Genomic DNA, 25183 nt, shown 5'->3' with positions numbered 1-25183 from the left:
GCTCAGGTCATTTGCAGGTTCATGTCAGGAGATGAAGATCAAAATCCTGTTTGGAAATTTAATTGTTTAAGTTCTATTTAACAGAAGGTTGATGACCTCTAACCTCTCAGCCTCAAGGCTGACCCACTCCAGGACCAGTGCTGGATGGGTGCCTGCTCCCCCGGGGACGTGTAGACATTTTGAGGGGCTGTATTTTCGCGCCATCTGTAATCTCAGTTTAAATAGTTAAACTCAGTATGAAGCTCAGACCCATAGGTTCAATGAATAATGATCTCTATAGCACTCATGATGCGATTGGTCACACTGATGGAACATAATATTGTAGATTGTATGTCATATATATATTTCTGAGATAGCAGGATTTGATGCAGAATCGAATCGGAATCTGAGTTTATAATAGGCTGTGTAAAGTCTGAACATGTTTTAACAGCATTTCACTGTTTAAATCGACTACATTTGTTGAAATAGCTGAAATAAAGTCACTCAAAAATTAAATGAAAAGCAAAAATTTAATTAAATGTTCAACATCTTTCAAATTTAGTTACCAAGAAAAAATGTAAAGTTACAAGCTAAAAATGGATGCAAAAATGACGGGAAACGTTCAACCTCTTTAAGTTTATAACGACAACAAAAAAGTAAAATTGCAAACTGAAAATGGATGCAAAAATGCAATGAAATGCATGCAATCCAAAATGAATTCATACATATATATAAAGTGATCAAGTGGCTGCCTCTCACATTGAGGTAGGTATTAGTGATGTGTCGGTTGCGAACGAGCCGGTTCAAAGAGCCGGCTCTTGTTAGTGAACGATAAGAGCCAGCTGTTTTTTTTTCTTATTTTTTCTTTAATTAATTCAAGGCAGAAGTATAGGACGGTCTTCTCCGCACCACGGGCACTCCATGCACTGACTGTGACTGAATGTTGTGTTAATGACGTCCGTGCGACCAATCAAGTGATGACAGACAAGGATCATACCATCAAGCAGGTAGGGGCGGGGCTGCAAGATGCGCTGATGGTCTACAGGTACAGAGCAGGAGGAAGAGGAGGAGAGAAAGAGAGAGGAGTGCGGTGCGCGAATAGCAGACAAGATGAGTGACAGTCTGAAACGAAGCAGCATGTAAAATTATGATGTTCAGGAAATTATAAGGTTTAGTATAATTATATTTAATGATTTAAGTGATATATGTGAACACACACTAATCATAGGTCAAAACAGCGCTAAATTATGGCTGAATTATAAAAGGCAGAAAATGAAGAGTCGTTTGGGAGCCGAAAGAGCCGGCTCTTCTTGGTGAGCTGAGCCAAATGATCTGGCTCACTAAAAAGAGCCTGAATGCCCATCACTAGTAGGTATGTAAGGTCGCTTCTTGTGGGTTTGTTTCTACAGACCTGGTTGCGCGTTTCTCTCGCGAGATCTGGCAACACTCGTTTCTGAAGACACCGGACGGAGGAGGCCCAACTTTATTTAGACCAGACAGGTAACAACAACAACAACACCTGTTATTAAGTTAGTAATGTTAGAGCTCCACTTTCTTTCTCCTTGTTCTTTGTAAGTTAACTTACAGTCAAACACATGGAGGCCTTATTAGAAGTGCTAGCTTCAAAGGTTTTGTCACATGTGTTGACTTTCTGAGTTTGGATAGGGCACATATGTTGATAGCTAGCTTAACATTAGCTTACAATAAAAGTGTTGAAAGCTAAGTATGTTATAGTTAGTAAGTAACTTAAAGTGAGCTGGCTATCTAATGTTATGGGGAATGGGAACCTGCATTCTGGCAGGGTGACGTCACAGTCTACAGTACCTCCATCAATTGATTAATTTGATCCACAGAAATATACTATATATACTAGGAAAAAAAGTTGGGAAACTTGTGTTTGGTGGATTATTTCTCTGTTGTTGCAATGCTAATTGTCATTGTATCTTACATGGTTGGAAAGCCTGTTTATTTACCTTCACAATGATGTCCAACTTGTAAGGATCAGGTTTTGTTGTGGTCTATTAATCTTACCCAGCAGGATGAACCATATACATGCTTCAAATGTGCTTTTTTTCCCTATCCTTATCCCACACAAGTGGTCGAAATAGTTTCTCCCCAGAAGATGATAGTGTGTTCAATTTTTATTTCATTGCATGTGACCACACAATGTCAGTTTTATTAGCAAACATACTGTATGGTTGTAGTTTGTGCTGCCATCTAGTGGGTGGTGTTAAAATAGACCATTTAACTCTGTTTGTGTAGATAAAAAAATAGTTGTTGTAATTTACCCAATATTTACAGATTGGAATACAATCCTAACCATTTAAAGATCCATCTCATCCTGATGCCGGTCAGGAATCATTGCTTGTAAACAGCTGTCCCAACCATGTACCGGGGATGGACAAAATAGTGTGAAGCTTCACACTGTGTGCTGACACATTCTATCAAGATAGTGATATTTAGAGCAGTAATGGTGGGAGCACACATTTACAGTATACTCAGTGAGAGACAGCCAAGAGAGAGGGACACATGAACTTTGATGGAAGTATGTGAAGGAAGTGCATGAAGTGAATTAAATTTGAAATAGTCGCATTTGAGGATAGATGATAGTAGAACTGACCTAAAAACATTTGAGAATAAAACAAAAACACAGTGATGATGTGAGGCTCTTGAAGGTGACATGCCATGAGCTCAAAGGTCATGAAAAGAAAGCAGCGAAAACATCACTACATCAAAGATGCTGCAACAAATTAAAGAACACCAAAAGGTGAACAACAATGAATTTATACAAATTGGTGAATACAGGGAAAAAACAATTAATTTGTTAGCATGCAATTACTACAGATCTGATATAAGGCAGTGTGCATACATTGTGAGTATTTCTTTTGTGTCAGTGGTACTCAACTCCAAGACATATCAAGATACACACATGCAAAACCTGAATATAAAATATATATATTTATTTATATATAAAAAGAAATATAAAATATCACCAGACTTATCCATTCAGTTTTTGGTCTTTCACTGTTATTGTCAGAGCAAAGAAAAAGAAAACTCATATATATTGCCTGCAGCTGCATCAGGAACATAGCATTTGAGCAGTAAATGATCACAGGTTTTGCATTTTAGGTATTTGCTGTTATTAGAATTGATTGAATTTGTGGTTTGTGACATAAGCTAGGATTAGTTGATTGTTTGTTGTTCAGTATTATACTGTGGAACTCCCTTTAGTTTACTCAGTTCTTCTAGCATTTACAGTACAGTATGTGTTTATACAGTATATGCATGGTTTTTATGGTTATTGATTAATTAATTTTGTTTTATCAAATGATGTCCTTTTGAAAATGTGTCATTATGAAAGCATTTCAGCATTGAACGAGTGGTAAGTGTGGTGATTTAAACATGCCTATCTGGGAGCAATCCATACACAAATGAGATCGAATTCAAAGCTTTAACTTGAAAATCTTTCAGGGATCCTAGTTTCAATACTTTTAGCATTCATATTTACTTGAAATTCCTGTACTGTATATCATAGAACAAATCTTTTGTTTTGCAGGTGTGGAGGTGAAAGAAGAAGTGCAACACAACCGGTACAGGAGCATCACAAATCTGTTTTTGACCACCAGGTGGGTCTGATGTTTCACTCACTGCAGCTGGTGATGTGTGCACATTGCTCAACCCTTTCAGTTTTTATGTTGCATCAGTCTTTTCCTGGTGGTGATAATTTTAGTCCAGATTAGAGGTGAACTATCTGATACTATCTGTGGCACGGTATCTCTGACCCACAATGACAACACAGATTGGTTTTTAAAAAATGGTATCAAGATTTTTCTTGTCATTCAAAGTGAATATCGTATATTGCTCTTATATTGTATTAAACATCTGTTTTTTGCCTAATTTATTTGACATTATGAGACAGACATAGAAACAAACCTTCACAAGACAATCACTGACAACAGATATGCTAAGTTCTGTTAAGGTAAGCAATTGAGTTCATGGACAGTTTATATATAATCAGTTTATAAACTGATACAGTAATTAATTATACCCCTGCAACAACGTAGTCTAAATTAAATATTATTTAGAGTTGTATTCTTTAATTTGTACAGTACAACTAAAGGTTTCATTTTGAGATAATGTGTTACGATTTTTAATAAAACCCGTTGGCCTTTATGAAATATACAAGTAGACTTAAGTTCTACATTTTAATTCACATACCACAAGGCAAAGCAAAATGAGGCCACTATATTTTGAAATTAAATCTTCTACTTTTTAAATGCATGAAGTTAATTATATTCAGTGCATTATAAGCCAACGGATTTAAATTTTCCCGAGGCATCCTTCAACATTTCTAACTTAAACTTTAAAACTCTATTATGCCTTGTTCAATCCTTATTTATCGATAACCCATGTCCTCATTATATGTGTCCTCTTTACCAGTTTGAGGCATTCAGTCCAGTTCAGTTCAGTTCATTTTCCATATGCAGTCGTTTTCATTTTCATAGTTATTTCTTACCACTGCTGACCACTTACTGGTCCGTCGCAGTTCTCTTATTGCGTAATCTCTTCACCTCTCTTTAACCGACCGATAGTGTCGGTCTAATTGCTTGATTGAAGAAGGTTTCCGCTGATTTATGATCCTGTAAATATTTTGTCTCTCCATTAAAAGCTATGATGAGTGTTGCTGGATGGATCAGACCGTGTTTTATCTCTGCCTGATGTAATTGCATCCTGATATCTTTGAACTGCGCTCTTCTTTTGGACATCTCCGTTGTTAAATCTGGGAAGATTTTCACTTTCATCCCCCTGAAATGCAGCATTCTCTCTTTTTTTGCTATTTGTAAATTAGCGTCTTCGGCCAAGTATCTCTGCATTCTGACGATCATCGGTCTTGGCCCAGATTTTGTTGCAGGCCCCACTCTGTGCGCGATCTCCACTTCAGATTGGCAAGGAAGATTTGTATCTTTGAATACCTCTTTCAAAAAAGATGCCATGAATTCCGTAGGATGTCCCTTTTCCACATCTTCGTCGAGGCCAAACACTGATGTTAAATCTGCGACTGAAATTTTCCAACCTTTCAGTTTTTTCTCTCAGTTCTTTGTTTTCTCTTTGGAGCACGTTACAAACTTTCTCCACCTCATTCATTCTTTCTTGAGTGCCCGAAAGCGCCATCTCAACATCAACCAGTTTATCTTTGCACTCCTTCAGTTCCACTTTTAAGAAATCCAGTCGCGGCTGCAATTTATCAATTGCTTCGTTTATTTCCTCTCGTATTATTGGGCGGATTAATGCAGCAAATTCAGGTTGATTACCTCACTGTGAAGCGTCGGCTTCCATCCTGGTTCTCTCGGGTTTAACAGGTGAGGCAATTGGCGTCTTCTTTTTCGTTTTTTTAGACATCAGAATTGTTCCAGCTTCTGTTCCACTTCTTTGATAATTTAAGAAAATTCTTGGAATTAGTTCACTTTGAAAGATCCACTTTGTTTTCTTTTTATATTGCTTTCGGAGTTCAGCGTCCTCAGTGTCCCTCGCACACACTCCCCCACTGCAACCGGACATGACGCTTGAAATTCTTCAGTTCCAGAAAAAAAGGTAACTTAAACTCTGGGTCTCTGTGAGCCAAACCTGCTCTTCAGCAAACCCCGAGTTTCTCTCCTCGCTCTTACAGAGGCAGACACGCTGCTTTATTTCCTCATTCATTCAGTCCACATCAAAGGTTTACTGTCTATCAGAATCTAAATACTTTTTTTCCCTTGGTCCCTCATATTCAAATATTTATATATAAAAAATAAATAAATATTATAGCATCAAGTCACCGGCAGCTCAGAATAAAACCTCTGCATGTCCTTATCTTTTTGTTTTTAAAACACTGTGACTCGGGCCGCACAAGACAGCTGTCAGTTTGTTAGAGCAGTTCCACTAAACTGTTTATTGCCCATAATGTGTAATCTCAGTTTGAATTGTAAAATTCGGTATGAAGCTAAGACACATAGTGTTCAAAATCTCAAGCCTGCAGTCAATCCTGTGAGACCAGGTAGAGGGAGCAGAGTCACCTTAATCACCAATGGAGGAGTCTAGAGAAGGGGAGACTATTTAAAGGCTGGGTGTGTTCTGTTCAGATCCCTTTTGTCTGAGACCATGCTGCCACACCAGAAAATTGTTTTTTACAAATCCCTTCGTTTGAGACCATGCTGCCAACCCAATCCTGGTATTGTTCTGGAGCGGTGCAATATAGGCCACTTACCTGTGATGTGAGCTAAAGTCAGACCGAGTTCCAGATGGAGAATGTTAAAGTCTTCAACTTTAAGAAGCCGATGCATTAATAACAAAGATCATCAACATCCATATCTTCATCCCTTATCCATCCTTCAACCTCCACCCATTACCCTCTCTGAATAAATGGTTAACTGGCTCTTGGATCCTGGTGTTTAATGTGCATCCCAGCTAGAAGTTCAATGGTCCAGCATTAATTCTTTCAAACAAGGAAACAATGATCTAATTTAGGCCTAGATTATTAAGTCTTTTTTTCATGGTCCTTCGAGCCAGAGCGAACCTCTAGACTGGATATGGATCCAAGAGCCAAGCCAGAGAGTAAAGAAGAGGAGTCAAGTGGAAGACCACGCCGAGAGAGGACGTCACCTGGTTATCTCCAAGACTACCACACAGAACCGTACTACCATGCCCTCATGTGGAATGGAGCAACCTGCCCTTCACCTCCAGAAACCACTCTGCTTAGGTAATGTAGAAATGGCACAATTGAGAAGCATGGTTCATGAACTTAAAGAGAGACTTGAACAATAGGAATACAGTAATCCTGAAGCAGATAAGCCTGATGATAAGCAAAGTTGTGATGGAACAGTTTTGATAGAGAATGTGTTGAACAATCCCAGCCTTTATACCAAGATAAATACCAAGATACTATTCACGAGAAGGCACGTTCAGAGCCTGCACTTTCAGAGTCTGTACATGTAACAGAATGTGGTAGGATTTCCCGGTCAGTACAAACACTCCCAAACCAGGGAAATCTAACATTTGCACCTGTCAGTCGAGCGCCCCCAGACCCTGAAACTACCAGTCGAGCTACCCCAGCTCATTTATCTGCCAGTCTACCGCCATCAGCTCATGCACAACCTAGTCATCTACCACCTCTTCAGCCAATATTAGCTTCTCTACAGTCAGCTCATGGACTTTCAACCAACGCGGCCCGAATCCCACCTCATGCTTACTCATCCCAGCCTGGATATCCCCCCCTGCCTGCATTTTCATCTGAGCCTGCTCCCCCTTCTCAAACTGATCAGTTGCATCAGTACCAGTTAACCCAAATATCACAACCCCCACCAGCTTCAGCATGGCAACATCAGGCTGCAAATTATGACCGACCAAGATATGCTCCACGCATTGAGGCATCCTCATTCCCTAACTTCACGAAGGAGGACCCCCATGAGTTTGCAATGCTAAAGATGGCTCTAAATAACCTCGTACCACCAGAAGAACCCGAAATGTACAAATACCATATTTTATTAGACCACCTTCACCTGAGCTCTGCTCGTCATATTGCTCTCTCTTACGCTCATGACCCACGGCCCTATACCATGGCTCTAGCAGCTTTAGATCAGCAGTATGGTCAGCCACATCACCTTGTCCTGAGAGAAATACAGGCTATCTTAAACCTTCTCAAGGTTCCCCTCTGTAATGCAAATAGTTTCCACATGTTTGCAGTAAGGATGAGATCTTTGGTGGGCATGTTACAGTCTCTAGGGCAAGAAGGGGCAGCCGAACTTGCCTTCCCATGACACGTACAACGTGTGTTGAGCAAATTACCAGCTGAATTTGTATCCAGCTATGCAAGACATGCCCTCACTTCTCGTTATGGCTCCAAGGAGAAGCCGAGTGTCAAGCAGTGGCAGCTCAGGTTGCAAACCTCCACTTTGGCACCACTCATTATCCAAGAAGAGAATCCCGCCCAAGAAGAGAATACAGTCAGAGACCAACGTTTTCCTCATCAGCTACCATACTCCATGGTACCCATTCCAAAGCAGCCCGAGGCACATTTGCTCAATACAAGGCCAGACCTAAATTAAAATTTCCATGTTCCTACTGTCAGTCTGCTGATCATTCCCTGACTCATTGTGAAGGACTGAACGAATTAAGCACAGAGGAAGTGGCAACATGGATTAAAGAGCAAGGAAGATGCTGGAGATGTGGAGGGTCACTGGAGATGTAGAGATTTAAAATCTGGCAGCAAATTGTGACCTAAAGAAACCCTGCCCTAAATTTAACAGAAGGCATTTGGGAATCTTGCATGATGTGAACAGACAACCCCTTGTATCTAAAGTGTTGTACATGAATCCTCAAAGTAAGTCCCCCAAAGTCCTACTGAAAGTAGTTCAAGTTAAACTGATTAATAAGAATCGTATCCTTGACACCTATGCGATCCTGGACGATGGCTCAGAGCGCACAATCTTCAGCGGCTGAGAAACTTGACCTGCGCACAGTAAGTCAAGAGACAGAGACCATGCAGGGTAGGTCAGTCACCTTGAAAATTGCTGCAGCATCGAACCCGAAGAGAACATATCCTATACAGGGGGCATTTACATCTGACAGACTATCACTGGTGGAGCAGACTTACCCTATCAACAGGCTCAAGTAACGTTACACGATGATCTAACTTAGGCCTAGATTATTAAGTCTTTTTTTCATGTAGAATCAATGAATATTGATTTGTATCACTTGGTCTCACTGATGGAACATAATTCCTATAATATTGGAGAATATATGTTAATATTTCTGAGTGTGCAGGATGGTGGTGCAGCTGCAGAATGGAGTTTGAAAGCAAGTTTTTAAATAGTCTGCGTATTGTCTGACCATGTTTTAACAGCATTTCAGATCAGTGACTGTGTTTAAACTTACTCCATTTGTTGAAGTAGCTGAAATAAATCCTTTGACCCAAGATCCAAATAGATGTCGACAATTTAAAATTGACTGTATTTTAACCTCAACGTCTTTTCAAGTGCAAATCCATTGCAATCATAGGGAAGAGGTTAGGGTGAATGGATGGGCCAACAAAGTGCGACAGCTGTTGTACATTTCTTACCAACAGTCAATATTTTCATTTTAACCATGACCACCATCTTTTACTATCCTTAACCAAGTGGGTTTTGTGCCACATACATCATATGAATCCTTTTTGTAATGGTTATATGTAAAGAATGTAGAAGGCATTGACAAACAATGTCATCCTGCCAGTAGGGGTGTCAGATCAGAAAACACTTGTGGTTGTTTTAGAGGGCAATGACAAGTGACGGGTGTAGTTGTTTAGTTTGGCAGTTTGACTTATTGGTTCAAATCATTTTTATTGTGCAGCAACCAGAATATTTTTTTGGTTTGGGCAGAACAGTATTTGAGGAATCTGGAAGTACCTTCAAAGTGTCATTAGTGTGCGTGTGTTTTTCTTCCAGATACATGGTGGAGATGACTTACCGCTGTAATCAGGAGCATGAGAGGAATGGAGATGTATCATCTTCAGATGATGACTCTGTAAGCTTGTTGTGTGATTGCAATGCCTGGCAAAGCAGAGGGGCAGCTGAGGACATGGAGATCAGTGATTTAGATTCACAGTTTGGCAACAAAGAGCAGAGAAAGGAAGTGGAGATGGAAAGAAATCAATTCAAACCACCCGAGCCAGGGATATCCAGCGGTACCCAGTCTGCAGCAGGCTGTGCTGGTTCTACATCTCAATCAGGTAATTAGAAGTTAGAAATCCACTGAAACATCATGTTACAGCAGTGTATTGCTGCCAACAAATATTTGTGCAGTTTCTTGTTAAAACGAGAAATTAATTTCACTTCATTCGTTCATTTTTACGAGATCCTTCTTCACGTCATAACAAGATCATTTTCATGTTATTATGATATATTTTCTTATTACTACAAGATACCTTATTATTAAATTTTTTCAAAAAACATTTCTTGTAATAACAACACAACACTGTATCTTGTTATATAACAAAAGTTACATATCTCATTAAAACAAACTGTTCTCTTTATAACATAAGTCGGTATATTGTTTTAACAGGAAACTTCCATATGGTGTTGAAACATGCCTGAAGAGACACTGTAGCCTAGAGCAGTCACATAACATGATTGATAAACGTATAACATGATGATGTAGACATGTTGCAAGGTGTTTTTATATATTATGGCTGCTCTCATTTTGTGTGCGTGCCAACGCAAAATCAATTACTGCTTATATATTTAGTATAAGTGATCAATGACCAGGCTACAACTCGGTCCATGCAGCGCTGACCGCAGACGTTAAAGTATTTGACAAGAATGGACATCTCCTACCCTCCCGCCGCTACCTCTGAGCAATTCGCACAACGCCAGCTACAGTAAGTTTAAAGGGATAGTTCAGGTGTTTTAAAGTGGGTTTGTATGAGGTTCTTATCCACAGTAGGTGTATTACTTACAGTAGATGACAGTCGGCACGCCCCCAGCTTGGAGAAACAGACAGGAGTACCGACACGGAAGCAAAGCAATACAGTCCTGTGGACGGCAGACAAGACAAAAAAAATATTTTAACCATCTAAAAGAAAGGCTCACCTAAAAAGATTAATATCCGTTTAAGTGTATGCTATATTTAGAATATTTTCACCGCTTTATCTTGCCGTCAGACTGCCCTTTCCCTATCCTTTCCGAATGGGAACTGAACTGAAAGTGAAACTTATCTATGCTCTCTCCAAATCCAGCAGGCTCAGATCACTCACTTTCAGTTCAGTTTGGCGTTGGAAAGTATTCGAAATATAGCGTACACTTAAATGGATATTTTTTTTTTAGGTGAGCCTTTCTGTCAGGTGGCTAAAATACGTTTTTTCTGCCGTCCCCATCCACAGCACTATATTGCTTTGCTCCAGTGCCGGTGCTCCTGTCTGTTTCTCGATGCTGGGGGCACGCAGACCGCCATCTGCTGTAAGTAATACACCTATTATGGATAAGTACCTCATACAACCCCACTTCAAAACACCCGAACTATCCCTTTAATTGTCATTATACAATATAGGATTGCACAATGAAATGCAGTTGTAGCCCCCTCAATAACATGCACACACAAATGTATAAATAAACTGGAAAAACAAAGTTTGGAAACTTGTGTTTGGTGGATTATTTCTCTGTTGTTACAATGCTAATGGTCATTGTGTTTTACATCGTTGGAAAGCCTGTTTATTTACCTTCGCAATGATGTCCCACTTGTAAGGATCATGCATTTGTGGGATGAGCAGCACAGCTGATTATGTGGGTAGCGCCCAAGAAAATTTTGCCAAAATGCTCTAAACAGTGTATTCTCATAAGACTACCAGGAAGCCTGCAATGACTGCCCTTCACCGTCAGGCCCGTTTGCTCTGGTGTCGACAACACAGACAATGGAACCTGAACATGTGGGGGAATGTCATGTTCAGTGATGAGTCCAGGTTCTGTCTGCGAAAGTTGGACGGCAGGGTCAAAGTATAGAGACGATGTGGAGAACGCTATGCTGATTGTTGCACCGATGGAGTAACAGCTTTTGGTGGGGGCTGTGTCATGGTGTGGGGCAGCATCTTCCTCACTGGCAAAACAAGGCTTGTCATCATTGAAGGCCATCTCAATGCAGGGAGATATCGGGATGAGATTCTGCAGCCAGTGGCGATCCCATACCTCCACAATCTGGTACCTAACTTCATCCTCCAAGAAACAACTCTCACCCCCACAGAGGCAGGGTTATCACAGACTACCTCCACAATGTGGGAGTAGAGAGAATGGAACGGCCTGCCAAGAGTCCAGACCTCAACCCAATTCAACTTGTGGGATCAGCTTGGGCGTGCTGTACGTGTTAGAGTGACCAACACAACCACGCTGGCTGACCTGCAACGAATCCTGGTTGAGGAATGGAACGCCATCCCACAGCAACGTGTGACCAGGTTGGTGACCAGCATGAGGAGGAGGTGCCAGGCTGTTGTGGCTGCGTATGGATCTTCCACCGCTACTGAGGCTCCTGACGGTGTATTAAATGAATAAAGTGTAAAATAGCCAATATGTCTTGTTTGTTCCTTGTTACTGATAGAGAGTTCAATCATCCAATCCACCAAAAAACTCAAAACAAGAGTCAACACCAACAGGAGAATACACTGTTTACCATTGACGGAGCATTTTGGCAAATTTTTCTTGGGCGCTCCCCACATAATCAGCTGTGCTGCTCATCCCACAAATGCATGATCCTTACAAGTGGGACATCATTGCGAAGGTAAATAAACAGGCTTTCCAACGATGTAGAATACAATGACCATTAACATTGTAACAACAGAGCAATAATCCACCAAACACAAGTTTCCAAACTTTGTTTTTCCAGTATATATATTAAAATATTGAAATTAAAAAAGAGAATATAAACAATAAACTAGAGACATCACACGAGCTGCCAATGGCCCCTTCCTCACTTCCCACCACCCCTCTTCCGGCGCGCTTGCTCGGCTGTGAGATGACCATGTCAGGATCTCTGTGATGCCGATTCCCAGGAACTTAAAACTGTTCACCGGCTCCACCTCAGCTCTACTGACGTAGACAGGGGTGTGTGTCTTCGCCTCCTTTGTCCTAAAATCAACCATCAGCTCCTTGGTTTGACTGACGTTGAGCAGTAGGTTGTTCTCCGAGCACCTCTCTGCAAGATTGTGGATTTTCTCTCGATAGGAAGTCTCACCATTGTCTCATCAAATCCAGCCGATGATGGTGGTGTCGTCCTGCAAACTTCACAGCAGAGTGCTCTCCATGTCGAGGGTTGTAGACTCGTGAGTGTGCAGTGTGAACAGGAGGGGGCTGAGCACACCGCCCTTAAGGATGAACTAAATGTGCATTCGGTTCAGCGCCTCTCTCTCTCATCAGCACCAATCTGCAGCGTCCAACCCTGTCTATAAGACCTGCCCACCCTTCCTGTCCACAAACTGTACCTCATGAGGCTGTAAGCCTATGTTTCAATGTATGCACATATCCACGACCCACATCATTGTACCTATACGTATCAGTACGCACTGGTCTGGAACACCGCTGAATTGAAGAGCATTGCGCTGTACATTGTGGACCATAATCTAAATTTTACCGTTTCTTGTTATAACAACATAAAAATGTATCGTGTTATAACGAGGAAAATTTGTTTTAGTGAGAAAGTTTTGTGATATGACAAAATAAAGCGATATGCTGTTATGACAAAAAGTGTCTTGTAAAAACTGAATAATTCGGCATCTAGTAATAACGAGAAAAAATGTCACAATAACATGTTTACACTACAGTAAGACCGCTGTAACTGAAAGTACTTTTCTCATCTGATTTGTCATGTTTTATCTTCATTTATTTCACAAATCTTGATTTTATTTCATCTTCAAAGCAGCAAAGGTCTCACAATGTGTGAAAAACCCCAACAAGATGCAAATTAACAAGAGAAATGAAAAGGGAGAGACTCTTCTGCACAGAGCATGCAAGAGAGAAGATCTGGCACGAGTCAAAGTGCTCATTCAAGCTGGGATCAGCGTCAACATGGAGGATTATGCAGGTTCGTCTGTTCACTTGATCACTTCTATATTCGGACATATCTGTCACTCATGAAACATTTATTAACCGTCAAACACAAGACCCACTCTTATCAGTCAATGTTGACTTGAATTGTCAGGCTGGACAGCTCTCCACGAGGCTTGTGTTGCCGGTGACGAGGCCGTGGTCGAGGAGCTGTTGAAGGCTGGAGCTAATGTTAATGCCAGAAGCTCTGATGGTGTCACACCCCTACATGATGCCGTTGCCGTTGGACACTATCAGGTGATGCAGAAACTCTGAATGAGACTTTTAAGATATAGAGTAAAGTTTTCAGTAACACTTTCCACATAGAGAACCAAATTCCGGGCATCACTTTCAGACTAGCCTCTTTGTCACAGGCTCTGGTAACTCAGCGTTACATCTTGTCTGTCTGAAAGAAAAACCTATCCCTGGGGTTTACAAAGACAGATGCATATTTACTACATAATTTGGTGAAAGAATTTGAACCCTAATGTAACTGTCCCTTTTCTTTCCTTATCATTATCTCTGCGTCTTTTCTCTCTCTCTTTTTTTGGGATCGACAGGTAAGATGTACTATTGTTCCAGCCATGTCTGGATGAGACAGACTGGCATTCTGTCCAGACAAATGCAATGAATATCCCAACATACTCGTTATGTTTTAGGGCTGAAGTTAGGGTTTCACATATTGATGCATTATTGCATGCAAACTTGTCACTTTTTGGCAAAATTTGCAATATGAATCCAAAATAGGTCACCTACATGATTCTTGCAAATCCTATGATTATTTTTTTCTTTTCTAAACATTTTTGACACTTTTATTCATTTTTTTTCTCCAAAAGAGGCTTATATGGCTGTCTGATTTGAATGAACAGGAAAGGCTTGGGAAAGGTTGTGCTCTTTCAGTTATGAAATGCTTCAACACCTCACCGTCCTGATTTATCTTGTAAAAAGGAAATTAAGTAAATGCTGTTATCAAACTAACTCATTTCTTCATGGAGAAGTTTTCCCTTGTTAAGTTGCTGTCTTTATAGTAAGCTATTTATTTTGTGCATGAGGTTAGACTCAACTTTTGACCTTTAATTTTGTCATCAAATAGGCTGGTTTCAATACTCAATATGTGCAGGATGAATCCTTTGGTATAATTAGCCTTATATGTCATAATCTCATGATTGACATGTGAAAAATAGCCAGCTATTGAGGTATATTGCTGTAAAAATATGAGATGCTACAACTGTATAGCAGAAAATATCTCAAGGTTACTATCTACATGTATGCTGATGGGGAAAGTTGGCCTTCATTGTAACTTGGTCACTTACACTTGAACTACTTCTTTATCGTCTCGATACCTATATTAAAGGTGTATAAGGATGGTGGGTGGATGTGGTTACGATGAGTTTTTAACCACAACATGATTAAACAATTTGCTTTTGGATTTGAGATGCACTGATCCATCGGCCACCGGCCAAAACCAATCGGCTGGCAGCTTATCGGCGATGATGGGCAGAATGGAAGTTTCAAAAGAGAACATACTGGCTCTAGCATCTGTTTAGCATGTTTCCTTAATCTCTGATGGCATATCATGGTAATTTTATGATTTATTACAGTAAACATATTATATATTGGTCCTTTAAGAGTAATTAGAAATGAGCATGTAAAGCAAATATTTTTCAAAATATTCTCCCCCCATAGTTGTGGCAGGTTTTCTCTATCTATGCAATGTTCTCACCTTTTTTTTACCTGTTTGCCTCCCTGATAATGCATCCTATAAACTATCATAACTTATTATATTGTCTTCTAACAACATTATGAATATTTTTTTTACACAACGATTAAATAGAGTTTTGTTTTTCAGAGCAAGTTGAGGTCACCTGCTCCGTGGCCCATTACCACCATTGAGATAATCTGCTCTCCACGGTCATGGTCTCATTCAATTACATCAAAAGTTTACTGATATCCAGTGAACATATTAAAGGATTCGGACAGATGGAGAATGTCTTATATTACATGTTAATGCATTGTGAAAGCTCACAGCAATTCTTATGATGCATGTGTCATATTGGGTAAGGCTGGTATCCGCCATAGTTTGATTGATAGCGTGGCCGTCATGGAGTTATCTTTGTACGATATTAAAATCCACAAGCTATTGGAGGTTCCACTTCCTGACAAGATGTGAAATGCATGTGTGTTGTGTAGGTCGTGAAGCTTCTCCTCCAGCATGGTTCAAACGCCAGTGACAGGACTGTCGGTGGCCTCAGCGCACTGGACATGGCACCGGAGCAGAATATCAAAGAGCTGCTCTCTTTCCGACTATCTTCTGTCCCACATGAGCAGCCTTGTGAGGCACCTGCACAATGCAGACAACCAGGTGAGCTACCTTACACATTCCATACAAATGTAACCCGAGCCTTTTCTTTTTATATATATATATATATGATGCATACTAAATAAATTAACAGATGCATATACTCCACACAATCCACTATGTTTTGAGTATCAAATACTCACTTGTAGTCTTGAGAGGTGGTTCTGAAACATTTATAGTTTCTCCTTGGAGCCCAGCAGCAACTATATTTGCTTACAATGGTTGAAACAACAAATACAAGCAGCTTAACTGAGCCAGTGACAAACACAAGCAGCCATATTTTGGAGCATGTGAATGTTTTGAGCGTACTGATGGACAGCAGAGAAGTGGATAATGTTGGCAAAGTAGTTTAAGAAGTGTCTGGATGTTTTGATACCTTAATTTGCGGAGAAACTTTGAAATACATTGTCATCTTTCAAGCCTAAGGTACGTAAGCATTTGATACTGAAAGGCTAGGTTGTCAGTGGAGCACACCTTTATGCCAAGTACAGACTACCCAACTTTTTCCTGTTCCAGACAAATGTTTTAGATTTGAGACAAAAACGCTTCGAGTCGGCATGGAATCCTTGCTCAGGTCTGTAATGTTGTCCAGTTTACAAGACACGTCCTGACCTTGTCATGAGTTTTCCCAGATGCTACGACAGTCAACTAAAAACAAGATGCACTTTTAGTTGGAGTACCTTGGAAACTAGCTTGAGACACACAAAAACACATCTATGAAAAACACACACTCAGTGACTTCTCATGTGTTTCCACTGAATATTCACGATAATATCATTCGCTCCAGTCATGGATCTCTCCAGTTGAAATCATCTTTTAATCAGTAGTGTCGATTGTGAATCAAACTTGCACGCTAAGATACTAATAGTATAAGCAATGGCAAATCATGACTCCTCTTAGGGGCTGATCACACAGAGATGCGTCGCTGCCGGTGTGGCCGCATGAAAAACACCTCATGGCAAAAGGCGTCGGGCAAAACAGCTGATGCGCCTGTGGAGCGGGGCTGCCTGCTTAACAGGGCGATCACAAATCTCTCTCAAAGACAGTAGCCGACATGAAACTATCACAACATGAGATATGAATTCCTCCTTCCCGCTCACAGTCCAACAGCTAACTAACCCCACCACATCTATTGGTATCAAAACAGGAATTGGTAGTAGTATTAAAGTCCACCTCTTGCTTGACTTGATTGGCTGCCTGGGCCAAGTGTGACATTGACAAGCGGTGCGACTCCACGCCTGGAGTTGAAAAGTTGAGAATATTTTTACGTTTTTTGCGCGTTTAAAAACTACAAAAACAAACTGCTAGAAAAACGTGACCAGCGGTGCAAGAGAGGAGCGCACGGCAGGCGCGCGGTACCACAGGAAAACAATGGTTTTGCTGGTGACGCGTTTCTAGCAACGCGTCTCAGTGTGATCGGGGCCTTGGACCACAGTCTCCGCTAACGTTTCATCAAATATTACACGACACACGGTGTTCGTGAGGCGCATTCCTAACCGGAGCGGACACTGAGGACATCTTGTTTTCAGTAGCATTTAAAATAGGATTTGGTTATTGAAAAATGTGATTGATTTCAAATGGCTTTAATACACAATGTTTACTAAATTGTGCTCAAGTTTGACTGTTTTCTGAGTGTTTTCTTACACTTACAGTTTAAACTTAAGTCATTGAAATCAATCAAGTTGAAACTATTTGAATTATGCATTTTAAAGTTCGATAACCTTGCTACAGAATAGGACAGAGAAGTTGACACTTACTACTTCAATTTGTGTCAAACTCTTTGTGTAAATTGTGTTGGATCTGTTGCTTATTTCAAGCTTAGAAAACCTTAACCTTTAAGATTTCTTAGGAGTAGTGATTTCAGCTGAGGTCTTGACTGCAGGATTCTTTCAGGTGACACATCTTCAGAGGTTCACTGCCAGAGCAGCTTACGGCCCAGCTGCAGTGATTCGGCAAATGTACAATCCAGAGAGTCAGGTGACAGAGACGGAGCCAGAGAGCCTGGTGACATTCAGCTGAGGAAGAAAGACACCACCACGGATAATGTGAGAGCTCTTTACACGTTGAATACCTTTAGACTCTAATGTGCATTTGTGTGAGCTGCGGCTGGAATAAATGCACATAGACAAAGAACGTATTTTTAACCATTTATGGCACAGATCCAGTCATTCGAAGTCATCCTTTATTGAAAGCTTCACTGGTTTTGCAGCTTTGATGTGAAATTTTCACAAATGAATGTTTTTTTATATACAGCTGAGTCATTCAGAGGCCATACCAGTGGTTTTGGAAGAGGTGGGGAGGAAACAAACAGAGATATTGACTTGGCCTCTGACAGGTCCGGAGGATGCAGGTATAGCAGCTGCAAACAGTCCATCCACTGTTTCACTGATAGAAGCAACGATATGCATTTGCATGTTCGTGTTTGAAGTACACACAAAGATAATTATTATACACCATAAATAGCCAATAGGATCACATCATATCCAGCTGGTAATACTAATGCAAATTAGATGATAAGCGAAACATTGTCTGTTTTTTCAGACAGATATCAAGCTGCTCTAACACAGATCCAGATTGTGCTGGTTGAGGTGCTCAGCAAACAGCTTTTGGAGAAGGACAATCTTGCCCAAAAATACCGGTCAGTTCAGGAACTTCTCTCATCCTTGAACTTAAGTGAAGCTTTGTGTGCCAGCAGCAAAAGATATTGTGTTTCACAATGCTTTCATTTTCAAAACAAGGCAAAATTACAGAAGTAAATGTTAATGCACGCAGTAAATAATTAGAAATGAACATGAAGTCTTCACAGGACATATTTACAAATATGTCTTCTCAGAGCAAAAGCAGATTCCCAGTGCCCAGTGGTAATGCTGCCAGACACAAAGCTGTATTTACAACTTCTGTAAACTGTAACTGTACTGATTATATTCTCATATTTGCTAGACTGAGCAAAGGGGTCGGTTTTTGTGAGACTACACCAGTCTGAGTTTCAAACAGAAGACTGATTATTTCTTTATATTCATTGCTTGAAAACAGTGTATTATTATAATTATGATTAAAGTTATGTTATCCTGAATAAATGCTCCAGGTTGGTAGAAATGTATGGTTGGATTCCAGTCAACGGTCTGAACCAAACTGGGCTGTTGACCTCCCCTCTCTCAGTCTTGCTGGTCTCTGTTCTCTGTCATCCGTCTAGTACAGGTAGAAATTCAATGAAGTCAGAATCCTGCTTCAACATTGTGGTTTGAGGCTGTCTTTCTTGACCCGTTGTGCAGTCTTTATACAGTTTTTTTTTAAAGACATAAAGTTTGGTATTATCATTGTGTCAGCACACCACTTATCTAATTAACAGCAGTATTGTTTGATTCTCTGTGCAGGAGCGTGCCCGACTTCTTTCGGCAATGTGTATTGAAAAGTCATCTCGTCTCCCTCGCTTCACGTCAGAGGACCTTTGTGGCGATCCTCCAGAAGCAGACACATTTGGTAGAGGTGTATGTAAACATGAAGGCCAAATTTTCCCCTCAGCCTCCCAACCATCAGGACAGTACAGTAATGAGACAGCAGTCGGATCACTGTTACGCTCTGGCTTCCACGCCAGCCTCTTCTAAAGCTAGAGAAGCACACAGCTGTAATCAAAGACAGGAAAACCACAGACCAGTTAAACAGACCAGTCTCTTACGATCGGCACCTCCAAACAATGTCACGGGCCGTACAGTGCCCAGGCCTCCTGCTCCTCCACTGGCCCAGGGGAAAAAGGCTGCCACACACACTGATGTGCTGAATAAGAAAGCCAGCAGCTGTCAGAGCAGCACTCCACAACCAGGAAATACTTTACAACACATCAACTTCCAGATGAAAGGAAATAATACTCTGATACAGACACGAGCTGAAGACACCAGCACACATCTCTCTCAGCTCGTACAGAGGGGAGTCACGCCGTCTGGAAGTGCTCTACAGCTACTGTTGAAGGTTAGGCAAAGCTCTTCTTATAAAACCTATTTAATCCATGTGTAACAGCTTGTTCTCTTTAGAGTTGTCACCAAACAACCTGAACTAATTAAACTGAATGTCTTTCCTAATGAAAGGAAAGGTACTACAATGTCTTTATGTTTAACTTAAGCCATGTTTCCATTTACATATTTTTATTCAGACTTTGAAGTATTGGATTAGAAAAGTGCAGTGAATGTTTAACTCACATGACTGATCAGCTGTTTCCGCTGTCGGCGTCTACCCAGATATACACCGATCAGTCATAACATTATGACCACCTGCTTAATATTGAGTAGGTCCCACTTTTACCGCCAAAACAGCTGTGACCCGTCGAGGCATGGACTCCACTAGACCTCTGAAGGTGTGCTGTGGTATCTGGCACCAAACCGTCAGTAGCAGATCCTTTAAGTCCTGTAAGTTGAGAGGTGATGCCTCCACGGATCGGACATGTTTGTCCAGCACATGCCACAGATGCAAGATTGGATTGAGATCTGGAGAATTTGGAGGCCGAGTCAACACCTCCAACTCGTTGCCATCCACATGATTAAAAAGAAAACGTAATTCATCAGATCAGGCCACCTTCTTCCATCGCTCCGTGGTCCAGTTCTGATGCTCACGTGACCATTGTAGGCGCTTTTGGCGGTGGACACGGGTCAGCATGGGCACCCTGACCGGTCTGTGGCTACGCAGCCCCATACGCAACAAACTGCGATGCACTGTGTGTTCTGACACCTTTCTATCAGAACCAGCATTAACTCTTTCAACAAGTAGAGCTACAGTAGCTCTTCTATTGGATCAGACAACACGGGCCAGACTTTGCTACCCACGTGCATCAATGAGCCTCGGGTCTGACCCTGTCGCCGGTTCACCGGTTTTCAGTCCTTGGACCACTTTTGGTAGGTCCTGACCACTGGCGACCGGGAACATCCCAGAAGAGCTGCAGTTTTGGAGATGCTTTGACCCAGTCGTCTAGCCAGCACTATTTGGCCCTTGTCAAAGTCTCTCGTAGATGGTTAGATGGCCAAGGCGACTTGTTTTGCTGCAGGTTCACAACCTCTGCTTCAGCCATGCGTAGCCTACAGCGCCAACTCCTCACCAAACTACGCTGTAGCCGAGTTTATTCACTCCAAACCAGTTGATGAATGGATACACCTAATTCACATTTCTTTTTTGCGACATTTCAAAAGTTTGCTAAAAAATTCGCTTGACAATTGAACGGAAACAGTGATACAGACAACACCTCTTACTTTTAGAACATTTCCTCAAAGTCCATGAAAGTGATTCATCCACAGGCACATACATACGTGGAGCTTTCACATTTGATTGTGGCATGACAGGGTCCCACCCGTCTGGTACTGCAGTGAGTCAGATCAGTTGCGGCCAATAAGAATTACTAGCTGCCATTCAACAATCAATGTGTCAACAGGACAGTGCCCTGGACATTCAGTGGGCGATGAACCTTCCCTCTGCAATTTATTCTAAAACTGCAATAAATGATTGACTGCCATTATCCCACATTGCTAAAGCATAGCACTGTACTGCTGTCATCATTTCGGAAAACAACCTGTTTGTTTTGCGTCTGCAGGGTCACTGGCACCTTGCTCATGTGCTGGCTGATGGCTCGATAAAGGACAGCAAAGGCAAGTTGCACCGGGCTCCAGAATGCTGGCTGGAGTCTATCCTTGGTAACAACATCCCCGTCAGCTCAGCGTACGCCTGGGACAAGGTTAGACATCAGGCTCTGCCTTAATCTTATCCCTGCTCTCAAAACATAAGAATGACTGCAGCAAAAGGAAAATCTGTTGGCTTTTTATTGTAACTCACACAAACAGACAGACAATAGCACTGCATGAAAAAAAGCAGTCTCTTCATTCATTCCTATGAGACCACTACAGTGGTGAAAAGTTAAATATCCCGTCTCATTGTATTATAAACAGCTGTGCAGTGTTTTGGCTTCTGATAAGCCTTTGGACTCACGGATCTATTCCACTGACTGGCCTTCCTGGATTGTTTTACCAGCATTCCCTGAAACAACATGGCCACACCTTTGCTTTTTGTTTGAAGTATTTTGGGGGTGTTTTGTCTTTACTCAAACACAGGAAATGGACATGCAACAGAGGTCCTCCGGGGACATTGCAATCATAGTATTTGGTAGGCATCTTCACCACCAGGCCACCATGCCCTGCATTTTTTTAAACTCTGGTAATTTGTGTCCATTTGTGCAACATTTCAGAGCAAAGATACAGAGTATGGACAAGATCACCATTACCATTTTGCTGTAGATATGTATCTTGCCCAGAGGATGAATCCAAATCTTTTTGGTGACTCTGTGACCTTTCCTTCTAGTCCCACCATCAGATCAAAATTTGTTGAGTCCACTGATGTTCTCATAAGATCAACTCTTTAGATTTAGCACCACCCTCAGGACAAAAATTAGATTTTTAGCCCCCACTTCAAATGAGACAACAAGAGGTCGCCAATAAACCACAGTCCTGTCTTTGGAGTGTGGGAGGAATCCTGCACCGGCATGAAGAGAACATGCAGACTTCACACGGAGGCTCCAGCCAGCCTGCACCACTGTGCCGACAAAAGCCTGATATCTTCTTCCTCTGTGCCATAGAGCTCCATTGTTATTAAAAACACATTAATGAGATGTTGACACTGTTGCACCGGATGACATGTTCCTTCATTACCATGAACACATAAATTATCCCCAACAAATGCACTATCTATATCTAACTAACATCTGATAAAAACCACAGTGAGCAGCTGTTTTAGGAAATTACTGAACTTTTAGAAATTAAACTATAGATTTTTGAAGATTTAAGTCTTCAGTAGGAACCAATGGGCTTGGAGCTGAGCGCCACAGACAGGGAGCCGGAAAGTATTGAGCGACAGACTAACACACTGTTTGGGGCTGGTCTTTATAATGGTTACAGTAAGAAAAATATAGAATAACCCCAGCCATATCCTTTAAAACATGTATGCATATTTGCGTGATTTGAACATTGGCCTTTAAAGTAAATGTGGGCTTTTTGTGCACATTAATCAATAATAAAGTTTATGATAGTAACCTCTGAGACCTGGTGATCCCAGCCGACATTACTGTCTTTAAGAGTCTGTAGTGGGCTCTGGCTAAAAAAGACAAAAACGTGTCTAAGTGGGTCTCCTAGAGTTAAGTATATCTATCCAGCACTTGTCATAAACAGCGATTACAAAGGGTTTTAAACAAAAGAAAAATTAGTGAACAGAAAACCTTCAGGTAGCGAGAATAAAATGAAATTCACAAAGCAGTTCACAGGCAGTACAGTAACACACAGTAATGTAGTGACATTAAAATCTGCCTATTTTAGTTTAATTGTTTGATTTCCGTTTGTTCTGAACCCAGGGGGATTGAAGTCTGTGAAGCTGTCAGCTCCCACAGACTCTTTTCCTTCCTTATCTGTTGATGTGGCACAAGGTTCACGTGTCTGCTGTTTCCTGCCTGCCAGTAGGGGTCTGTGGAGACGGGGAGAGACACAGCATTAGGCTGTAAATTATTGAGTGTTCACTGTAGAGCTGTGCACCAGCACACACACTCCACCTCCTCTTCCATATCCTCCGTCTCATTGAGAAAATTAAAAATAGCGTAGCGCTACAGAGGCCTGTTTAAAGACTGCATGATCCAGAGTGCTGCTGAAAGACATATGATAGGCCCCTCAGGGTTCACATATCCCACCCAGGATACGTTGATACTCTCATTAATAAGTCATCATTTATAAACGGACATGTCAATGGTGTTGAAAGATATTTCTGATGAGCTCCTTCCACTGTTTGCTCAGGTGACGTTCAGAGACAAACCTTTGTCTCATTACTTATTGAACACGGAGGCAGGAGGAAAGAAACCAGGGACTCATCCTGAGGACGAGGGTCAACACATGGCTGGTTCTTCTCAGGAGGCGCTGACCACAGGTCTGTTGTTCCTGTCTGTCGACATGCCTAACCCCAGCCTCAGCTCCACATACATCCTGCCTGTGACATTTCCTTCAGAGCAACTCCAACAAATAGAGAGGGCAGGCAGGCAGTCACTGAAGCGTGGCTTTTTCTATGTCAATAATTAATCGCTCATACATCTCCCACCTGGAGTTCCCTCTGAGCACTGTTTCAAACAGCCTCATTAAAATGATTTGTACATTTATTTAAAAAAGGGACTTCATATGTAAAAAGCGTGGTTTTGAATGTATTTGAATGCCTTTTCTATTACTGCAGAGGCAGCCAGCTTGAGACGTCTAATGAAAATCAAGATAATCCACCTGGTGGGTGATGACGAAATGCTGCCAAACGCTATAATGGACTGTTACTGGGAGAAGCTCTTGATGAAAGACTACTCAGAGTCTGAAGACTGGGGGGGTGAATTATTATAATCATCTCTACCCACATTTGTCCGTAGCTGTTTTTGTTTTCATTATTTAACTTGATGAGTTTTACTTCTTCACTTATTTTATGATCAGTTTACTGTACTCATTGTGGGCACCATGTGACATACTTCAGATTTTGTGTTGTAACTGTTCAGACTAAAATGTGTGTAAACTCCATTTAGCAGGTTGTAGTTTCACACTATAGCTCTAAACACTAATTTCAGTCTTCCCCATTTAATTAAAGTTTAGGTGCTTGCATCTTTAACTGCATTAAACCAACACAATAAAGATAATACAGTTTATAAAAGTGTCAGGTTTGGTGTTTAGTTTAAGGTTTGGTATGGGATGTCCCTACCAATATCTAACGACTACTGAATTGTCTCGAGCAATAATTTTGAACAAAAAAAGCTGCTCTGATAGCTGCAAATTAGTGAGAGAATAAAATAAACCAAAAGGCAGAATTCTGGTCTGTCAACTATGACGGAGTATTAGGGCCATTGTTAGAAAAAATAGAGAATTAAGTCATAATACTATAAAGTTGTGAGACCTGTAGCTCTCTGTCTCCGCGTCCCCCTCACTTTGTAGACATCTCTGCTCTGTTTGGGACTGTCTCCACACTCCACGATGCTTCCCACTGAAACGCTGTGAGCTGCACTCTATCGTAAGTGGTGCAGTTAACATTTGTGTAGACAGTAAGCCAAACAATGGTGAGATTTATGCCTCATGATCAGAAGTGTTTTCAGTTAGTTTCAGTTTTCCACCTCTGATGAAGAGCAGTGCACCTAAACTTTGTCTCATCCAGAGACCAGAGTCCCAAACAGGGTTCTGTGTCTGTCAGACGGTCTGAAGGGGATACTAACACACCAGCAGAGCATAACAGAGTC

At 41.2% G+C, this 25183-nt stretch overlaps 1 protein-coding gene across 7 annotated transcripts; it reads left to right on the top strand.

Annotated features, from left to right (window-relative positions):
- The first annotated feature begins 1298 nt into the window (after positions 1–1298).
- Positions 1299–24601, top strand: LOC119492254 (ankyrin repeat domain-containing protein 31-like). 7 transcript variants are annotated; one of them, XM_037776569.1, is made up of 14 exons: positions 1312–1479; positions 3536–3605; positions 6526–6715; positions 9438–9721; positions 13390–13554; positions 13672–13814; positions 15747–15918; positions 17809–17960; positions 18169–18265; positions 18457–18553; positions 19290–19881; positions 21488–21628; positions 23724–23853; positions 24151–24601. In XM_037776569.1, the coding sequence occupies exons 3-14, from the start codon at positions 6546–6548 to the stop codon at positions 24303–24305; spliced, it is 2298 nt and encodes a 765-aa protein (XP_037632497.1). In that variant the 5' UTR covers positions 1312–1479; positions 3536–3605; positions 6526–6545; the 3' UTR covers positions 24306–24601. The 7 variants fall into 7 exon arrangements, with proteins under 7 accessions (XP_037632503.1, XP_037632500.1, XP_037632497.1 ...); XM_037776570.1 differs by having other exon boundaries at positions 1313–1479; positions 13393–13554; XM_037776571.1 differs by lacking the exon at positions 6526–6715 and adding an exon at positions 5484–5571 and having other exon boundaries at positions 1316–1479; positions 3536–3604.
- The last annotated feature ends 582 nt before the right edge of the window (positions 24602–25183 follow it).

This window comes from Sebastes umbrosus, chromosome 8 (genome assembly GCF_015220745.1).
Source record: "Sebastes umbrosus isolate fSebUmb1 chromosome 8, fSebUmb1.pri, whole genome shotgun sequence".
In the NCBI taxonomy this organism is placed as follows: domain Eukaryota; kingdom Metazoa; phylum Chordata; class Actinopteri; order Perciformes; family Sebastidae; genus Sebastes; species Sebastes umbrosus.
This window is presented reverse-complemented; position numbering and strand designations above follow the sequence as displayed.